This window comes from Lytechinus pictus, chromosome 3 (genome assembly GCF_037042905.1).
Source record: "Lytechinus pictus isolate F3 Inbred chromosome 3, Lp3.0, whole genome shotgun sequence".
Lineage (NCBI taxonomy): Eukaryota > Metazoa > Echinodermata > Echinoidea > Temnopleuroida > Toxopneustidae > Lytechinus > Lytechinus pictus.
This window is the reverse complement of record NC_087247.1, coordinates 61959274-61976404: the sequence shown is the minus strand read 5'-3', so window position 1 is coordinate 61976404 and position 17131 is coordinate 61959274. Positions and strand designations below refer to the sequence as shown.

Below are 17131 nucleotides of genomic sequence, written 5' to 3'. Positions count from 1 at the left end.
GAGATAATTTATGCACGATGAATTTATGAATGGAAGTCGCCATTGTTCGTGCATGCGCAGTACTATACTGTGCTTTAATCAAATCAGAAAATGGCCGGAAAATGGATGCGATCAACGTATAAAAGTAAATCTTGCTTTCATGAACAATATTAATATCATGACCATAGAACATGATTTAATCGTAATATTTAACAATAATTTGCATATGATAATCATTAATATGAATTTAGAGCTTGATGTGAAACGTTTGTATTTCGTTTCAATTTTCAATGGCGGACATCACATGACGATCGACTTGAGTGAGTGGAATCGCACTTGCCTAAAAAAATAATTACACGTCAGGATTGATTATCGAACATTGTCAACATGTAGAAACTCTTTTGATGATCGTAATATCACCATATAATAATATTTAACATGACACAACAGAGAAAAATTACATTTGATATTTTTTCCCATCAATTTGAAGCTTGTTTGTGCCCAACTTTGGGCTCTGATTTCATGAATGGAAAATATGTCAGACGTCATCGAACGCGCATGCGCATTGTGCTTCTTTTCTCGGAGCTCGGAGACGTCCAGAGATGGAATAAAAAATAAAAATGCCAGTATAATACTATTAATTCTTCCATATGAACATAACATACTTTGCTGACATCGTCAATATTTTTAGTATGGCCATAAAATCTTATTAAATCGTAATTATTTTACATCCAATAATAATTTATATGAAGTTAGAGCTCGATTCGAGACATTCGTATTTATTTCGATCACAAGCTCTTGTGTCTAAAATAAATGGATTATCATTATCAGGATTAAGTCTCGAACATCGTCAGAACTCATATTTTCCAATCTTTCCTCACAATCGTTATATATCAGCATTGAATACCAATTCAAATGACCATCCAGAGAAAATTACGTATTTATTTCCATCAATTTATTTGGAGCTAATTTTGGATCCAACTACCCCGCCAACTACACAATCTCAGGCAAGTTACAGCGCTCTCCCCGCTGTTTGCACTTGTTAGATGGCGCTGGCAAGCATGCCTGTCGTTTCGGGAGAGTGAGTGAACGGGGCTGCGGACGGGGCTGGTTTGTGCGAGGCTGGACTGCGAATGCTAGTTGACCGAAAATCATTCGGATCGACTCTGCGTGATTCATGTCTTTAATATTGTTTCATTTTAAACTTATATGTTATCATCTGCAAATATCATTGTTGAAGATATTTTGGGAAGAATTCTGCATTGCCCCCGGCCTTTTTTGTGTTTTGTGATCATGGAAAATACAAACGAACTTTGCTCTGTCATCTGCTTTTGCAACGCTCACCCGGCGCGGCCAGCGCAGACTGTCAGTGCATGTAGTGCATGCATAGCGCATGCATCGACGGCCGGCCGGAGCAAAAAAAATGACTCGATTTTCCCCGCCTTCAAATTTCGATGCATCGATGTTCGATCGAATTAAAGCTGTCAAACACCGGTTTTCAAAATAATCGATATGACTCAGGCTTAACAGCAAGGTTCACTTTATTAACTCTATCAAAAGCAAACTCCCATCATTTGTTGTTTTAGAGATACACACAATGAAAGGTGTGAAAACATTGTGCCGTGTAATGTCAGTTACCGTGAAAATGCCCATATAAAACCCAAACATCAACTATCAAAGTTATCATTACTTCAAATACACTTCCTAAAATTCATGAATGACAATATTCTACTCCCATAATATCAACATATATGTATATATGTTTTACTTGAACATAATGTCAATTTCCTTGCATTTTACATGAAGTATTACATGTAAATCAAACTTTCCACTCAGTGCTTTCATATTATGCAAGTGTACAATTTATTAGAAAAATAATTACATGGGCCTACTTCTGATTTTTTTTTCTCTTTTAAAATGTAAAGAATGTCATAGTGCCTTACTTCCATTTTCAAAGGATTTAAACTGGCTAAGTACTACATAAATACTGCTAATGGTAATGATGTATGCAAGAAATGTTTATCAATATATTCACTGACTTTAACTGAGTTTCTAATTTATCTAATTTCATGAAGTCAATGGATTGATTCATACAAAAGATTCAACTTGCAGATGGAGTTTATTATAACCAACCTACATGTATGAATTATTTTCATGTAAAAAAAACAAAAAACAAACAAAACACCATATGAATGCTATGGAGTACCTGTTTTTTCACTTTTTCATTTCAAATTATCATCTGCAGAACACATGTAAAGGAAAAATAAAACAGACAAAACCATTATGCATATTTGTTTGTGTGAATATGGTACCAACAGATGTGATCAAAGTCAAATAATGGAAAATCAGAGTATGCTAAAATGATAATTATAACTTTGTATGCAAGTCTGAAGTCCATTTTAGCTCTTAAAGCAATTGTTGGATTATGGACATGAGCATCCATATTCAAGGAAAATATACCTCCAAGAAAATATGCATATGAGTACAAGTTTGAGAGCTTGTACTATTATAAAATTTCATAATGACACACCCCCCCCCCCCATATCATTCATGATATAAGCTTTTCTTCAACAAATATGTTCATCCTATAACATACATGAATGGAATACCCATGAAAACAATGAACAGCAATTTAAATTACAAAATGATTCACTTTGAAACCTACTGTATAATGTTTATTTGTAATGCATTCTTTTTTTCTTCTCAGAGTTGAAAAACACTGCAGAATTAGATACATGTAGTAAGTGTCTATGAATCTAAAAAAAAATACATTCCATGGGGTAATAATTCCTGTACAGTATTAAATTGACCTCCATGATGATTTCTGTGTCTGAATTATCAGGGGGCATTAGACCCTGAAAATAACACCACAGAGATGGCCTTAACTATCACTACTTTTAGGATTTATAAGGCCACTTTTCCACATTTCTTGATTATAGTAGTAATTGAAAAAAAAAAAATTCAAAGGCCAATAAGAGAGACAATGAGGTCAATCAAAAGAAAATCAACGATCATGGCTTTTGATGGCCTTGGATTAATTGAAGTCCTGTACAGCCCTCTGAGAAATGTGAAAACACTTTATCTGGTATAAAACTCAGTACTTTTTAGCATTTTCTTTACAATACATATATTTCAAATTAATACTAAGAATCACATATCACCAGTTTCAGGGAAAGTGGAAAATTCTTCCCAGAGTATTCTTAAGATGTTACTTGTTGACTATTTTTTACCCTGGCAGATCAGTGCTGAAATTACTTTTTATTTTCAGGGAGCCATTTTGAAAACAAATTTGAGAGCCATTTTTCATTTTACCAGAGCTATTTTCAGTTTTCAAGAGCCATTTTTTTTTATGATTCAGCACATGGTTTTGCATCGCAGTTTGTCCTGCTTATTTACAAATTAATTCAATGTTTAACATTGTTTATTCAATTGCTATTTATTTTTCTTCATTGTTATTGTTAAATGATTATTGGTCATTTAATGCTTATTGTCTAAATTGTATCTCAGGTATTAACTTAACTGGACATTAATTTTGTCCATCAAATTGAAGAGCTTTATAAGGCAGGATGTAATTTATCAAATTTGAAAAAAAAATTGTACTTAAGAATCCTTTTCATAATTTCTATTTTAAATTTTTATTTGATAACAAGGCAAAAGCGATTTTGTGTCTCGTCCACTTATGAAAATAACCAGAAATATTGTGATTTGCGAGGGCACGCAACAGAATTGTATCGAAACTTCATTGTGAAATGACTGGGATGGAATAACACTTGTCATAAGAGCCTTGCACGTAAACTTTAATGTTGACCTGAAAATGACCTTTGACCTTACCATGTGACCTCCGACTGCAGCATAACATGCAGGTCGCCTAAGTCCATCTACCATCCAAGTTTGGTTGAAAAGTGACTTACGGTTGCGGAGTTAGGTGTCATAAGAGTCTTGCATGTAAACTTTAACGTTGACCTGAAAATGACCTATGACCTTACCATGTGACCTCTGACTGCAGCCTAACATGCAGGTCCCCCAAGTCCATCTACCATCCAAGTTTGGTTGAAAAGTGACTTATGGTTACGGAGTTAGGTGTCATAAGAGAGTCTTGCATGTAAACTTTAACGTTGACCTGAAAATGACCTTTGACCTTACCCTGTGACCTCCGACTGCAGCATAACATGCAGGTCCCCCAAGTCCATCTACCATCCAAGTTTGGTTGAAAAGCGACTTACGGTTGTGGAGTTATGTGTCATAAGGTTTGTGACAGACGGACGACGGACGACATTTGGATCCCTAAGTCTCGCCTTCACCTCTGGTGGGTGAGACAAAAACTCACTAAAAATTATTTTATGAAAATTTGAATGCATCGCAGCCCGACAGCTAACGTCAAGCACGCTAGCACAGCCACTGAGTGCAGCACAGTCAATTACCACTACAACACGCACCAAATACAATATACTCAGGCACTGTCACTCACCAAAAATCCCAGCTGAAAACCCTAATTTCACTCTTCAAATTGCGGGATCAGTGCCCTATTTCAAGAGCATGCGGTGGCTTACTTCAGATTTAAAAAGCGGGGTTGCCAAAAAATGCACTAAAATGAAAAAATCTATATGATTTTGTCAATAGGCTTCCTGGGATCCATGCTAGTATCATACACACTGAATTATATGAGCTTTATTAAGTCAAACTGTAGTTATTGCGTTTTAACAGAGCTGCCAAGTTGTATTTTGCATTTTCAGTATTCTTATCCCCAAAAATCGGTATTTTGACAAAAAAATCAGTATTTTTACCGTGTGAGATAAATATTTTGTATTTTTCTCCGAAAAAGTGTATTTCATAATAAAATGCTTGGCGCACTCGCCCATCACGGCGCTCAAGCTGCATGCAAGCTAAAATGTGCACTGCTCTTGCAGATGAAAAAAAAAAAAAACATTGAAACTTGTGTATATCTCACCCTGGTTTTTACAAAATGATTGAAAAAAAAACAAGTTACCTGAAATTACATTGATCTAATAACCATATTTGTGTACGTTTTATGAAATAGAGACATATAGAGATGATTTTCTCAATAAATTTTGATTTTTTTTTTTTTTTTTTTAAATACAAAAAACGTATTTTTTAAAGAAAAAACGTACTGCCGTATTTTGGTTGCAAAAACGTACTAAATACGGAACAAGTGGAACGCCTCTGGCAGTCTCGCCTGCATTACGCAATTTAATATAGCAGCAGTGCTAACTTTGAAAACTACTATAAAATAATCATTCACAAAAACATCATTCATATAATGACATAATACCACGTTCATTGACCATAAATGACATTTGAACGGAGACTTAAGACTGTCAACTACACCCATGTCCACATTTCATTCACTCTATCCATAAACTTTCAAAGTTATGATGGCACTTCAACAATTACCCCAACATGGCCTAAGTTTATTGACCTTAACTGACCTTTGACTTGGTTCTGTGACCTGAAACTCACAGGGGATGTTCAGTGATGCTTGATTACTCTTATATCCCAAGTTTTATGAACTAGATCCATAAACTTTCAAAGTTATGATGGTAATTCAACAAATACCCCCAACTTGGCCAAAGTTCATTGACCCTAAATGACTTTTGACCTTGGCCATGTGACCTGAAACTCAGGCAGGATGTTCACTAATACTTGATTAACCTTATGCCTAAGTTTCATGAACTAGGTCCATATACTTTCTAAGTTATGATGTCATTTAAAAACTTAACCTTCGGTTAAGATTTTGAAAATAATTTTCCCAACATGGTCTAAGTTCATTGACCCTAAATGACCTTTGACCTTGGTCATGTGACCTGAAACTCAGGCAGGATGTTCAGTAATACTTGATTAACCTTATGTCCAAGTTTCATGAACTAGGTCCATATACTTTCTAAGTTATGATGTCATTTCAAAAACTTAACCTTAGGTTAAGATTTGATGTTGACGCCGTCGCCGTCGGAAAAGTGGCGCCTATAGTCTCGCTCTGCTATGCAGGCGAGACAAAAATCGTACTACTTGGCAGCTCTGCGTTTACAAGGAAAAGTTAACGGACAGATGAACGGACGGACACCGAGCATGATACAATAAGGAGCTTTCGCGATTGTCTGCGACTGCAACGTAGTCCTAGTTCACCGGAAGTGGTGACACCGCTCGTTCAGTATCACGTTCGTACATTGATGAAAACAGTTTCGATTTAAGTCGACGTACCCGTACCAGGCCACAGCATAATACCAGCGTGATAGCGAGCGGGCCGTGGGCCAATGCTCGGCCGGAGAATCAGGCGTAGCATCACGTACGAACCAGTGGGGCGACTGTGGGTGCAACATTTGCACTCTTGCGCAAAAAGCAAAAAAAAAAAAACACAGTTGTTTGGAAATAGAACATCAATTACCTATCGGATATGTAGTGTCTGAAAACAGGACACACTAAATGTAATGGAAAAGCTGGTAACACTAACAAGCAGTAATTTGCAGTTTAACAGCCCTGCTGAATCAACAAAACTCGAATGTTGATGCGGCTTCATTCATTTTTGCTAAGCTTGGATGACGTCATCATGTACGAACTAGCGCTCGTTCGAGCACTATGACACCGAACGTCAAAACCCTCAAATACGAGTCACAAATTTGGGCAGTTAACGAGAAGGCTCGTCACAGATTACTTCGCGCATGCGCAGCGCTCCCAAAATTCCTTAATCTCGTACGTCCACATGGCTCGTCATAGAAAACGAAAGGTCTCCAATAAGCCTGAGTCGAATCGATTTTAAAATCGGTGTTCGATCGATGTCATCGAGCGCCAGTGCAGATTTTGCAAAATCGGTGCATCGAAAAAAAATAATAAAAATACGTCGGCCGGCCGATTCGTTTGGATCCCACAATCAATCATCAAAATAAACAGAAATGTCCAACTTGACTACTACTTACTTGATTTGTATTCCCCCCAAAATGAAACCGATTGTGTAATTATGATGCCTATTCACCATTAATTTGAAGTTTATTTCGATCATAGTTCGAGTCTTACTCGTCTGCTCGTGCCGAGATAATTTATGCACGATGAATTCATGAATGGAAGTCATCGATCGTGCAGCACATGCGCTGTACTGTGCTTTAATCAAAACAGAAAATGGCCGGAAAATTGACGCAATCAACATAAAATAAACCTTGCTGTCATGAACAATATTAATATCATGACCATAGAACATTATTTAATCGTAATATTTGACAATAATTTGCATATGATAATCATTAATATGAATTTAGAGCTTGATGTGAAACGTTTGTATTTTGTTTCAATTTTCAATGATGGACATCACATGACGATCAACTTGAGCGAGTGCACTGGTCTAAAAAAAAAAATTATCACGTCAGGATTGATTCTCGAACATTGTCAACATGCAGAAACTTTTTCAAGATCGTAATATCTCCATATAATAACATTTTACATGACAAAACAGAGTAAATTGCGTGATATTTTTTTCCATCAATTTGAAGCTAATTTTGTGCCCAACTTCGGGCTCTGATTTTCATGAATGGAAAATATGTCCTACGTCAACGAACGCGCATGCGCATTGTGCTTCTTTTTCTCGGAGCTAGCTAGCTCCAGAGACGTCCAGGCCAGAGATGGAATAAAAATAAAAAATAATGCCAGTATAATACTATAAATACTTATACTTATAAATACATATGAACATGACATGCTTTGCTGACATTGTATGGCCATAAAATCTTATTAAATCGTAATTATTTAACATCCAATAATAATTAATATGAATTTAGTGCTCGATCCGAGACATATTTATTTCGATCGCATGCTCTGATCTTGTCTTGTGTCTAAAATTAAGAAACTATGGATTATCATATCAGGATTAATTCTCGAACATCGTCATTATTCATATTCCACAATCTTTCCTCACAATCGTTATATCAGCATTGAATACCAATTCAAATGACCATCCATAGAAAATTACGTATTTATTCCCGTCAATTTGGAGCTCATTTTGGATCTATAACTACACAATCTCAGGCAAGTTACAGTGCTCCCGCTGGTTGCACTTTTTTGCTGGCGCTGGCCGGGGCTGCGGGCGGGGCTGGTGTGTGCGAGTCTGGACCGCGAATGCTAGTTGACCGAAAATCGTTCGGATCGACTCTGCGTGATTCATGTCTTTGATATTGTTTCATTTTAAACTTATATATTGTCATCTGCAAATATCATTGTTGATGATATTTTGCGAAGAATTCTGCATTGGTCCCCGGCTTTTTTGTGTTTTGTGATCATGGAAAATACAAACGAACTTTGCTCTGTCATCTGCTTGTGCAACGCTCACCCAGCCAGCGCATACCGTCAGTGCATGCAATGCGTGCATAGCGCATTGACGCGACGGCCGGATCAAAAAAAATATGGACTCGATTTTCCCGCCGCGCCTTCAAAATTTGATTCATCGATGTTCGATCGAATTAAAGCTGTCGAACACCGGTTTTCAAAATAATCGATATGACTCAGGCTTAGTCTCCAATACTTCCCGTAGGACGGCGTATAAAAAAAACTGACTCACCTTAATAAGAGAGATTGCAATGGTATCTGGGTCTATCTTCCCCTTCAATGACTCACAAACTTTAGGTACAAATTGATGAGGTAGTACAAAGATTAGTAACCTGGCTCCCTTGGCCGCTTCAGCTACTTCAGGAATAGCAACCTAATAATGATGAGAAAAGAAATGGAGAACAAAATTTTTTAATGAAATAAAACACATATTTCTTTTATCGCTATGAGATACACATTTGATTCAGGAGGTGGGGCAATAGTTTTGTAATCAGAGTCCAAAAATTTGTGTCACTTATTAAGGCATTGATCCTCTATATTCGTGTACCTCAAGGAGGACATTAAGCTTCTCGTCATCTTGTTCAAATGTACAACTTTTTGGCTGTTTAGGCTATAGCATTAATAAAAGCTTTCCTATGTCTTACTTGAAATGAATAATTGGGAAATCATGTAACCTGACTATATGAAAAATCCATAGAAATGTCTGATAGGTCAGGTAAATTGGATGGTGTTCCTTGTAATAAAACTAATTAATTTAAGTAAGTTTATGAAAAAGTAACTTTTATGAACTGTCAGTTGTTTACATGTAGTTTACAAATTACATTGATGTCAGCAGTAAGTAATTTATCTGCAAAGTTTCTAGTCCTTTTTTGTGTTACTGTTAAACTGCTCCACAAAAATACATGCATTTATCTTTAACAGTGAGACAAGTGAAGATTTTTTTTGTGGGGGGTATTATTCTGGCTTTATACCGCCATTGATGACTCTTCATACAGTAAAACCCCTGTCTCTATTATAGGCAGTATTTGAGCTTGTGCTGCAAAATGTACAATTAATATCAACGGAAGTTATTGTAATAAGAAATAAAAAAACAGTAAAAACTTAAAAGTAAATGTGGAGTTGTAATGAACAAATCATTCATAAATAATTTAAAAAAAAGCCTCTCACAAATAAATCAAAATATCTGACTTTGACCTTTAGTTTTACCAAAAAATCTGAATACAATCCCTGATCTACTATGACTATGCAGGGACTTATTCTATCATGCTGCTAAAATCAACATTAATTTATTTTGAATAAAGACAAGTTCAGTTCTCTTTTTGAAAACACTGGCTAGAAAATTGGCCACTGATCCAGAAGTCTGACAGTATCAATATACCAGTACTTTGAAATAAAAGATCATATACATATGTAGTCTCTATGTTTTGACTACAACATGCCTTCAATACACACAGGCTGTACATCAATCATTCATAACAGATATACATGTATGGGTAGATATATCAAGAGATAACTGGTCATACATATCTGAAAAAGGGTTAGTATGTACATGCATGCATGTGAAGTTATCAAAAAGATTGAAAAGGTTATCTGGAATCAAACTATGGCAATCAACCTTGTGTATCTTCATATTATTTTTTCTATATTTGATGAAATACATGTAGCTCCCACAATATGTTCATGCACATGCCTACACATGTACATGTACATGTTTGCTTACAATGTAACCTGAAACTACTAACCCATGGATGCCAACACGAATAATCAATTACATTTAAAGGTACTCAATGATGAAAGTGCTGTTTACTAGTTCACAATCACGGCTTCTATTCCCGAAGTCACTGGTTTAATTCATAAAATAATTCCCCAGTAAAAACTTGGAGTTACTTGTTGTCATTAAAAAAGATAGGTATCATACATGTAATGAAGATCATGATTGTTTTTTTTTTTTTTTTTTTGGGGGGGGGAGGGTGGGAAGGAGGGGGACAGGTACATTTCATGATGTACATACATGTATTCAAATCTGATATGTTCTTGAAGTGTTTCCACTTACCACATTATCTGGCAGAGTGTGGCCTGGAAGATATTTCTCATTAACATGGGTAGTATTGATGATCTCTGTCAATTTTTTTCCATTCACCATCTCTTCAAATACCCACATAGAGACAACATCTTCAAACTCAGGATGCTTCTTAGCATTCTTACCAACAATCCTGGCAATGGCTGAGCCCCTATAACAAAATAGACATCATTGAAATATTAAAGGACAAGTCCACCCCAACAAAAAGTTGATTTGAATAAAAAGAGAAAAATCCAACAAGCATAACACTGAAAATTTCATCAAAATCGGATGTAAAATAAAAAAGTTATGACATTTTAAAGTGTTGCTTGATTTCACAAATCAGTTATATGCACATCCTGGCTGGTATGCAAATGAGGAGACTCTGACGTCATCCACTCACTATTTCTTTTGGATTTTATTATATGAAATATGAAATACCGGTATTGTAATTTTCTCCTCATTGTCAAGTGATACAACAATTATTTCCTCCCTGAACATGTGGAATCAGCATTGCTTAATACTATATGGTTTAGTCAAGTTGGTCCTTATTGTCAAATCTATAAAAAATGAAATATTGTATAATTCAAACAATAAAAAACAAAAGAAATAGTGAGTGATGGACATCATCGACTGACTCACCTAGTTGTGCATATCACTGTTTGTGAAAAATAAGCGAAACTTTAAAATGTCATAACTTTCTATTTTACATCCGATTTTGATGAAATTTTCAGCACTATGCTAGTTTGATTTTTCTCTATTTATTAAAGTCAGCATTTCCCTGGGGTGGACTTGACCTTTAAAGATCTGGGAGATGTATTAAACTACCTTGACATCTCAGGTAACTTCATATCATTGCAATTCAAATCTCCACAATCATTGAAAATAGGTATAAATTACCAAAAATATTCAATGAAAAATTAAAGTGATGAGAAAAATAGAATGCAATAAACTCTGAAATATAAATAACACTTGTTAATGACATCAGCAAATTGCATGAAACCACCCCTTTGAACATGTATACTGTACTCAAGACTTTTCAACCATCCAACCAGGAATTTGAAATTCTAGATCAAGACAAGATATAAGAATATTGTACATCAAAATATTAAATTATTGCATACAATTACAAACTATCTGACCTATAATGTAGCAGAAATCCAAGGAATCATGGATGGAATGACATACATGTACATGTATGTAATAGATATGTACATGTAGTGTCTCATAGTTTTATTGCATATTATCAGAATAGACAGAACAAGATAAAAGATATTTTCACAATGAACGTGAACAGCAATGTTCATGCAGTTCAATCTACATGTACATGTACATCTCATAACTTTTTTACCAAACATTATAATCGCTTGTTCACTTCGAACTGTTTCATTCATAATCACAATACCAGGAATGCTAAAGAAAATCCGATTTACTCTAACTTGTATCGCAAACACACAATTAAAAAAAATGTTTTGTTCAATGGCCCAGAGAACATTATTTAAAGATAACAAGACTGTATTAACTATAACACCTACATGTACAGTACTCAATAACACTAGGCCTACTAATTCCTTTTTTTTCATCCTACCTTTTTCAAAGGAAACAAACTTCTTCAAAACTAAATACAAGACAAACTGAATTACCTGTAGACATGGTAGAAAGAGAGGGGGGGGGGGGTGATCGACAGGAGATGGCATAAATAGCATTAACCAATGACAGACTTGAAACCAGTGGGGTCCTGGAAATATTTTGCTTTGATCCCCGGGCACAACTGTTTCCAGAGCAACAGAATACAAAATAATAGTAGTTTTCAGATTCAAACAGAGAAATTTAGAAAAGATTTCCAAAAGATATTTTACTCAAAGATGAAAATTTTACATGTAACGTCCATTTTTTGTTTGAGATGGGTGAAATTTTAAGCCTTTAGAAACAATGTTAATTTGAAGTGTTGTAATGAGTTTTTATTTTTTATCATGTCACTGCTATAGATCTGTTAATCTAATTATGTACAATTCTATGTATGTGACTGTCCACCTACATTGTAATAGCCAACAATAATTTGCCCACCCCCCCCCAAAAAAAAAAAACATACTCAAGTTTAAAACAGCAGGGCGTCGTAACACACAGGTTTGTGATCAAACGGCAAATACATGTAGCAATGGTCATGAAGTAGACTTCAAATATTTAACTGCAAAATTTAGTTTTAAAGGGGAAATTGAATCCCGACTATAAGTTGGTTTTAATAAAAGAAAAAAAAGAAAAAAATATTGAAGGTTTGATGAAAATCCATAAAAGAAAAGTCATGATTTTCTTTTAAATTTGATCTTATGACATCACATATGTGTACATGTACGAGCACTCGAGCAGCTCCTCCATCGGTCATGTGACCATATATTGCTTCCCCAAAATGCAATTTTCTCAAAAAATTAAAAGTGATTTTATTTGTACATTAAATATATCATCGAACACATCATTCCTTAGTCCTTAACCCTTTATTTGTGTGTGTGTGTGTGTGGGGGGGGGGTTGGTATTGGCGAAAAGAAGTCAAATATTCAGAGCGAATTAAATTAATATTGATGGATGGATGGGTCTACTGCTAATGTGATGGTGGCTGAATAATCTTTCTTTATGGCGATTGGGAAATACACCTTAGGTTGGGAGGGGTACGTGATTCAATAGATTTCAATAGAAGTACACAATCAACATTTATGAAACATAGTTCTGATACATTGTACAAATATAATTGAACAATCCATCCGAAGATATTCATTTCAAAACTACAAATAATATATGGCGGTTAAAGTTGATTGTTTGAACGTTTTGGAGGATGTATTTCGTTTGTTCACGTCCACATGAGTCGAAATCAATATTATTTGAATATCGTTGGATAAATAAAATATTGTTCAATTTCAATTTATATATTTTATATCAATTGGAATTATGCTTCATAAAGAGTTATCCTTTACAACGAAGTCGGCCTAATTATAAAAAGAGTTGGAATGTGAATGAGAACGCCCCAAACCGGTGGTACATGATCAAATTACTCCTAATTCCCTGGAAGAGCCAATCATTGTGCTTGAAAATGGGTTTCCGTGAATCCCTGCCCTTGCTCGGTGTGTGCCACATGCATGACCTGTAAACCTGTTGAGTTCGAATCAGCTTCATGATTTTGTAACCTCAAATTTTCTCCATTTTGATTCCGCTGGAAGGGGGGGGGGGGCTATAAATTCAAATCTTTCGGACTCACCCCCTTTTTCATTTTAAATAATCTGTTTATGAAATTCTATAACATTAAAACTGGACTTCTATTGAAATTTATTGAATCACGTACATATCCCCTAGTGCTGCAAGTCAGGCGGCATGTTCGAGTTTGGTTCGGCTCGGTAGAGTTCGAGAATTTTTTTCTGAACTTTGGTTTGGTTCAGGGTTCGGCAATGTACGACTAAATAAATTACAAAAACACTATAATAAAAAAGATCACTAGCCCTGAACCACGTAACATTCGTCATAACCAATGTTTGTTACATTGAAACAAATTTGTTTTTAAAAAGAATGGTTATAAAAATGTTGTATAAATTTCTTTTACTTAACTTTCTTTCTCTCTTCATTTCAAATTAAATAAAATAACAATTACCAAAGAAAAAAAAAATGGAAATGAGATGAGAACAGGAACAGAATTTTGTTGAACAGAATAGTTTTTCAGGATTATTTCATGTAATCAATTACGTCAAAAAACACAGCTACCCCGATCAGAGAGTGTTGATCTGGAATGTTGAAACACAAGACAGACAACCTCCACTCAACTGCTATTAAACTGGTAAAATTCATATTCCAAAGAACATGAAAAGTCCATATTTTCTTAAAAGTGGATTAATATGGTCAGCTGATTAAACTAAAAAGATAAATTATCAGTCCATTCTTGGTCCTAAAAGATTGACACTACCTAAAGTGGCTTCAAACTTATTTCAAACACGAAAATGAGTACATGGGACTGTACTGAGTATTTTGGTGTGAAATCACCAGGCGTCGATCATTCAGGACCAAGACGGAACTCATGATTTATCTTTTACTTTTTAGTAATTGACAAGATTAAACCAGAAAATATTGACTTTGGAAGAACACTTCATATTCAGAATATGAATTTTACCAGTATAACAGCAGCTGAGTGCAGGTGTTTTGTTTCAACTTTCCAGATCAACTATTTCCCTAACGCGATCATAGTATCTTTTCTGTTATTTAGAATTAACCATTATGACTGATTACAACTACGATCGATTATGGCCATACGTATTCACCCACACTTGTATACCGAGTTTAGTTTCCAATGTCCTCCCATTTTATGAAGAACAAAAAATTAATTCATGTTTATAAAATTTTTGAAATTGATAAGATTTGTATCAAAGACGAGGCCGATGCTTTCGTATTAAATTCAAAACATATTTTGTATGGCATTCTAATCACTAACCAATAAAATTTTTTATTTTATATTTAAATATATGGAGTCCCAATTGAAAGTAATTTTTGATTAATGGTACTTTAGAAATACCCCTGGCCAAGTTCGGCGAACTTCCGTTCAGCAGTTTGGCTATAGCACTACTCTCCATACCCATGGTGCAAAGAAAACATTTTTTAAATCGCCAAAATAACATGAAAAGAAAGATTATTCTGTCATCATGAAAATCAGCAGTAGACATATCCATAAATATGTACCGGTATTGATTTCATTCCCTTCTAACATTGATTTCATTCGCTTCTAACTTTTCATCAATTTTCCCCACGATCTCAACTACTATAACTCAACACCCCCTCCCCTATTCATTGCCAATGACCCCCACCCCCTTTGCTCTCTCCCTTCGACCCCCCCCCCCCCCCTCTTTCACACATGCTGTAATTTGGTACATCAGTGTAGTATGTATAAAGAATTCTGCTTACCTGCCGAGCTACTTTCAAAACATATTTTAAATCGTAACTGATAAGAACAACAAAATTTGTGTTAAGTATTCATTATATACATGTATGAATGACTAGAAACATTTCTCACGCTCATGATCATTACCGGGTATTTCATGGGTGAGTAAAAAATACAAATAAAACTAGAGATGCTCGGCGGGTCGCGCGGCAGAGCACATGTATCCCCCGAACCCACCGCATCATCCGTCATTGCGATAGAGCTCACACAGAAATTTGACAAATAAATACAATTATCATGGCGACAATGACCCTGCCTACATTTTGCCTGTGGGTACCAAATTTGATGACAATATGACGTAGCAGCGTGACTATGCAGAACCTAAAGTATTGTCCAGTATCACCTGTTGGGGAATACAATTATAGAGTAGGCCTAATCTGGATCGGCCATTTTTGTTATGAATCATAACAAAATGGCCGATCAAGACTGGGGTAGAAGGAGAGAACTTTTCGGTTTTTTGAGGTTCCAGTCTGTGCCTCTATGTCAGGATTCTACCACTCGATAGACCTTCATCCATATAATCGTGGTAAGTGCCAGGGTTGAAAATACACGGGAGCGACGAGCGATTCCGCCCTCGTGTGCTTTGGAATCGCTCTCGCAACTGCCTAAAACTGCCAAGTACCAAGCGACTCCCAACATGAAAATCGCTCCCGTCCACGCCCATCCAGTCTCCCATTTACGACTGCATATACATGTATTAGCAGTCAGACAGCCAGGTCAGCGTAGCAGCAGTTTTTACTTACATGCATCGTCGCATTTTGACGTGTAACTGAGTAGATTTTGTAGAATCACTGGCGCGGCGCTTCAGAAAAATGCGTATCGAGTTTCAAACTCTCGATATCCCTTGTACTATTTTTCAAAACGCTGCGCGGCACCAGGTCTCGCCGTAACTTTGATAGCAAAAAAATTCCTTTTCTATTGGATTAATTTTATAAGATACCATCCTAAATTTGCAAGAAAATAAGATCGTGAGCTCTGAAGAAAATCACAGTTTTTTTATTTTAGAGTAATTTTCGGGGACTCCACTTCTCAAATCTGAACTAAGCCACTTGGTGCTCTGGAAATTTGGCGCAGATCCCAAAATTTTCAGACCGAAATTACCATTTTCTGTGGGGATTTTTGGCGAGTAACGGTCAGTGCCCGAGTGTATACATGTATTGGCGCTAATGCAGTTTCATACCCGCCTGTGTTGCGGTGATGATTGACTGTGAGCTGTGTGTTGCTGTCATCATTGACTGAGCGCCATGCTATGTTCAGTGGCTGAGCTGCGCTAGCGTAGGCATAGCGTAGCCTAGCTTGAGAAATAGTTGACATGGTGACGTTAGCTGTCAGGCTGTGATGCGTTCAATATTTCATTAACTAATTTTTAAGTGAGTTTTAGTCAAAAAGTATTTATGAAAATGATTCCTCTGAATACAAATTCTGTTCAAATTTGATAAGCTTCATCCTTTTCAATTTGATGGACAAAATTGTATATTAAAAAAAAGAGGTTAGAACGACAAACGTCCATTTAATTTAATATACGAGAAGTAATGAGATACAAACAATAAACATTAGATCTACATGTAAATGGACAACAATAAAGAAAATAATAATTCAACAATTAATAACAATGAAGAAAAAGTAAATAGCAATTAAATAAACAATGTTCAACATTAAATAAATTTGTAAACAAGCAGGAAAAAAAGCGATGCGAAACCATGCGCTGAATCATTTTTTTTTAAATGGCTCTCGAAAACTGAAAATGGCTCTCGTAAAATGAAAAGTGGCTCTCTTATTTTTAAAAATGGCTCCCTAAA

At 35.6% G+C, this 17131-nt stretch overlaps 1 protein-coding gene across 1 annotated transcript; it reads right to left on the bottom strand.

Annotated features, from left to right (window-relative positions):
* Positions 1 to 2185: 2185 nt before the first annotated feature.
* LOC129255435 (glycerol-3-phosphate dehydrogenase [NAD(+)], cytoplasmic-like) lies at positions 2186 to 16646 on the bottom strand. Its single transcript, XM_064096043.1, has 4 exons — positions 16513 to 16646; positions 10358 to 10535; positions 8537 to 8677; positions 2186 to 2218 (listed from the first exon to the last, which is right to left on the bottom strand). Exons 1-4 carry the CDS (start codon positions 16644 to 16646, stop codon positions 2207 to 2209), a joined length of 465 nt encoding a protein of 154 aa, XP_063952113.1. The 3' UTR covers positions 2186 to 2206.
* Between the last annotated feature and the right edge of the window lie 485 nt (positions 16647 to 17131).

Coding starts and splice junctions, on each gene's coding strand:
- LOC129255435 (XM_064096043.1), bottom strand. CDS start 16,646: ATGTCAACTATTTCTCAAGCTAGGCTACGCTATGCCTACGCTAGCGCA. Junction 10,536..16,512: donor CATCACCGCAACACAGGCGG/GTATGAAACTGC, acceptor ATTTTGTTATAG/GGGCTCAGCCATTGCCAGGA. Junction 8,678..10,357: donor ACACTCTGCCAGATAATGTG/GTAAGTGGAAAC, acceptor CATCATTATTAG/GTTGCTATTCCTGAAGTAGC.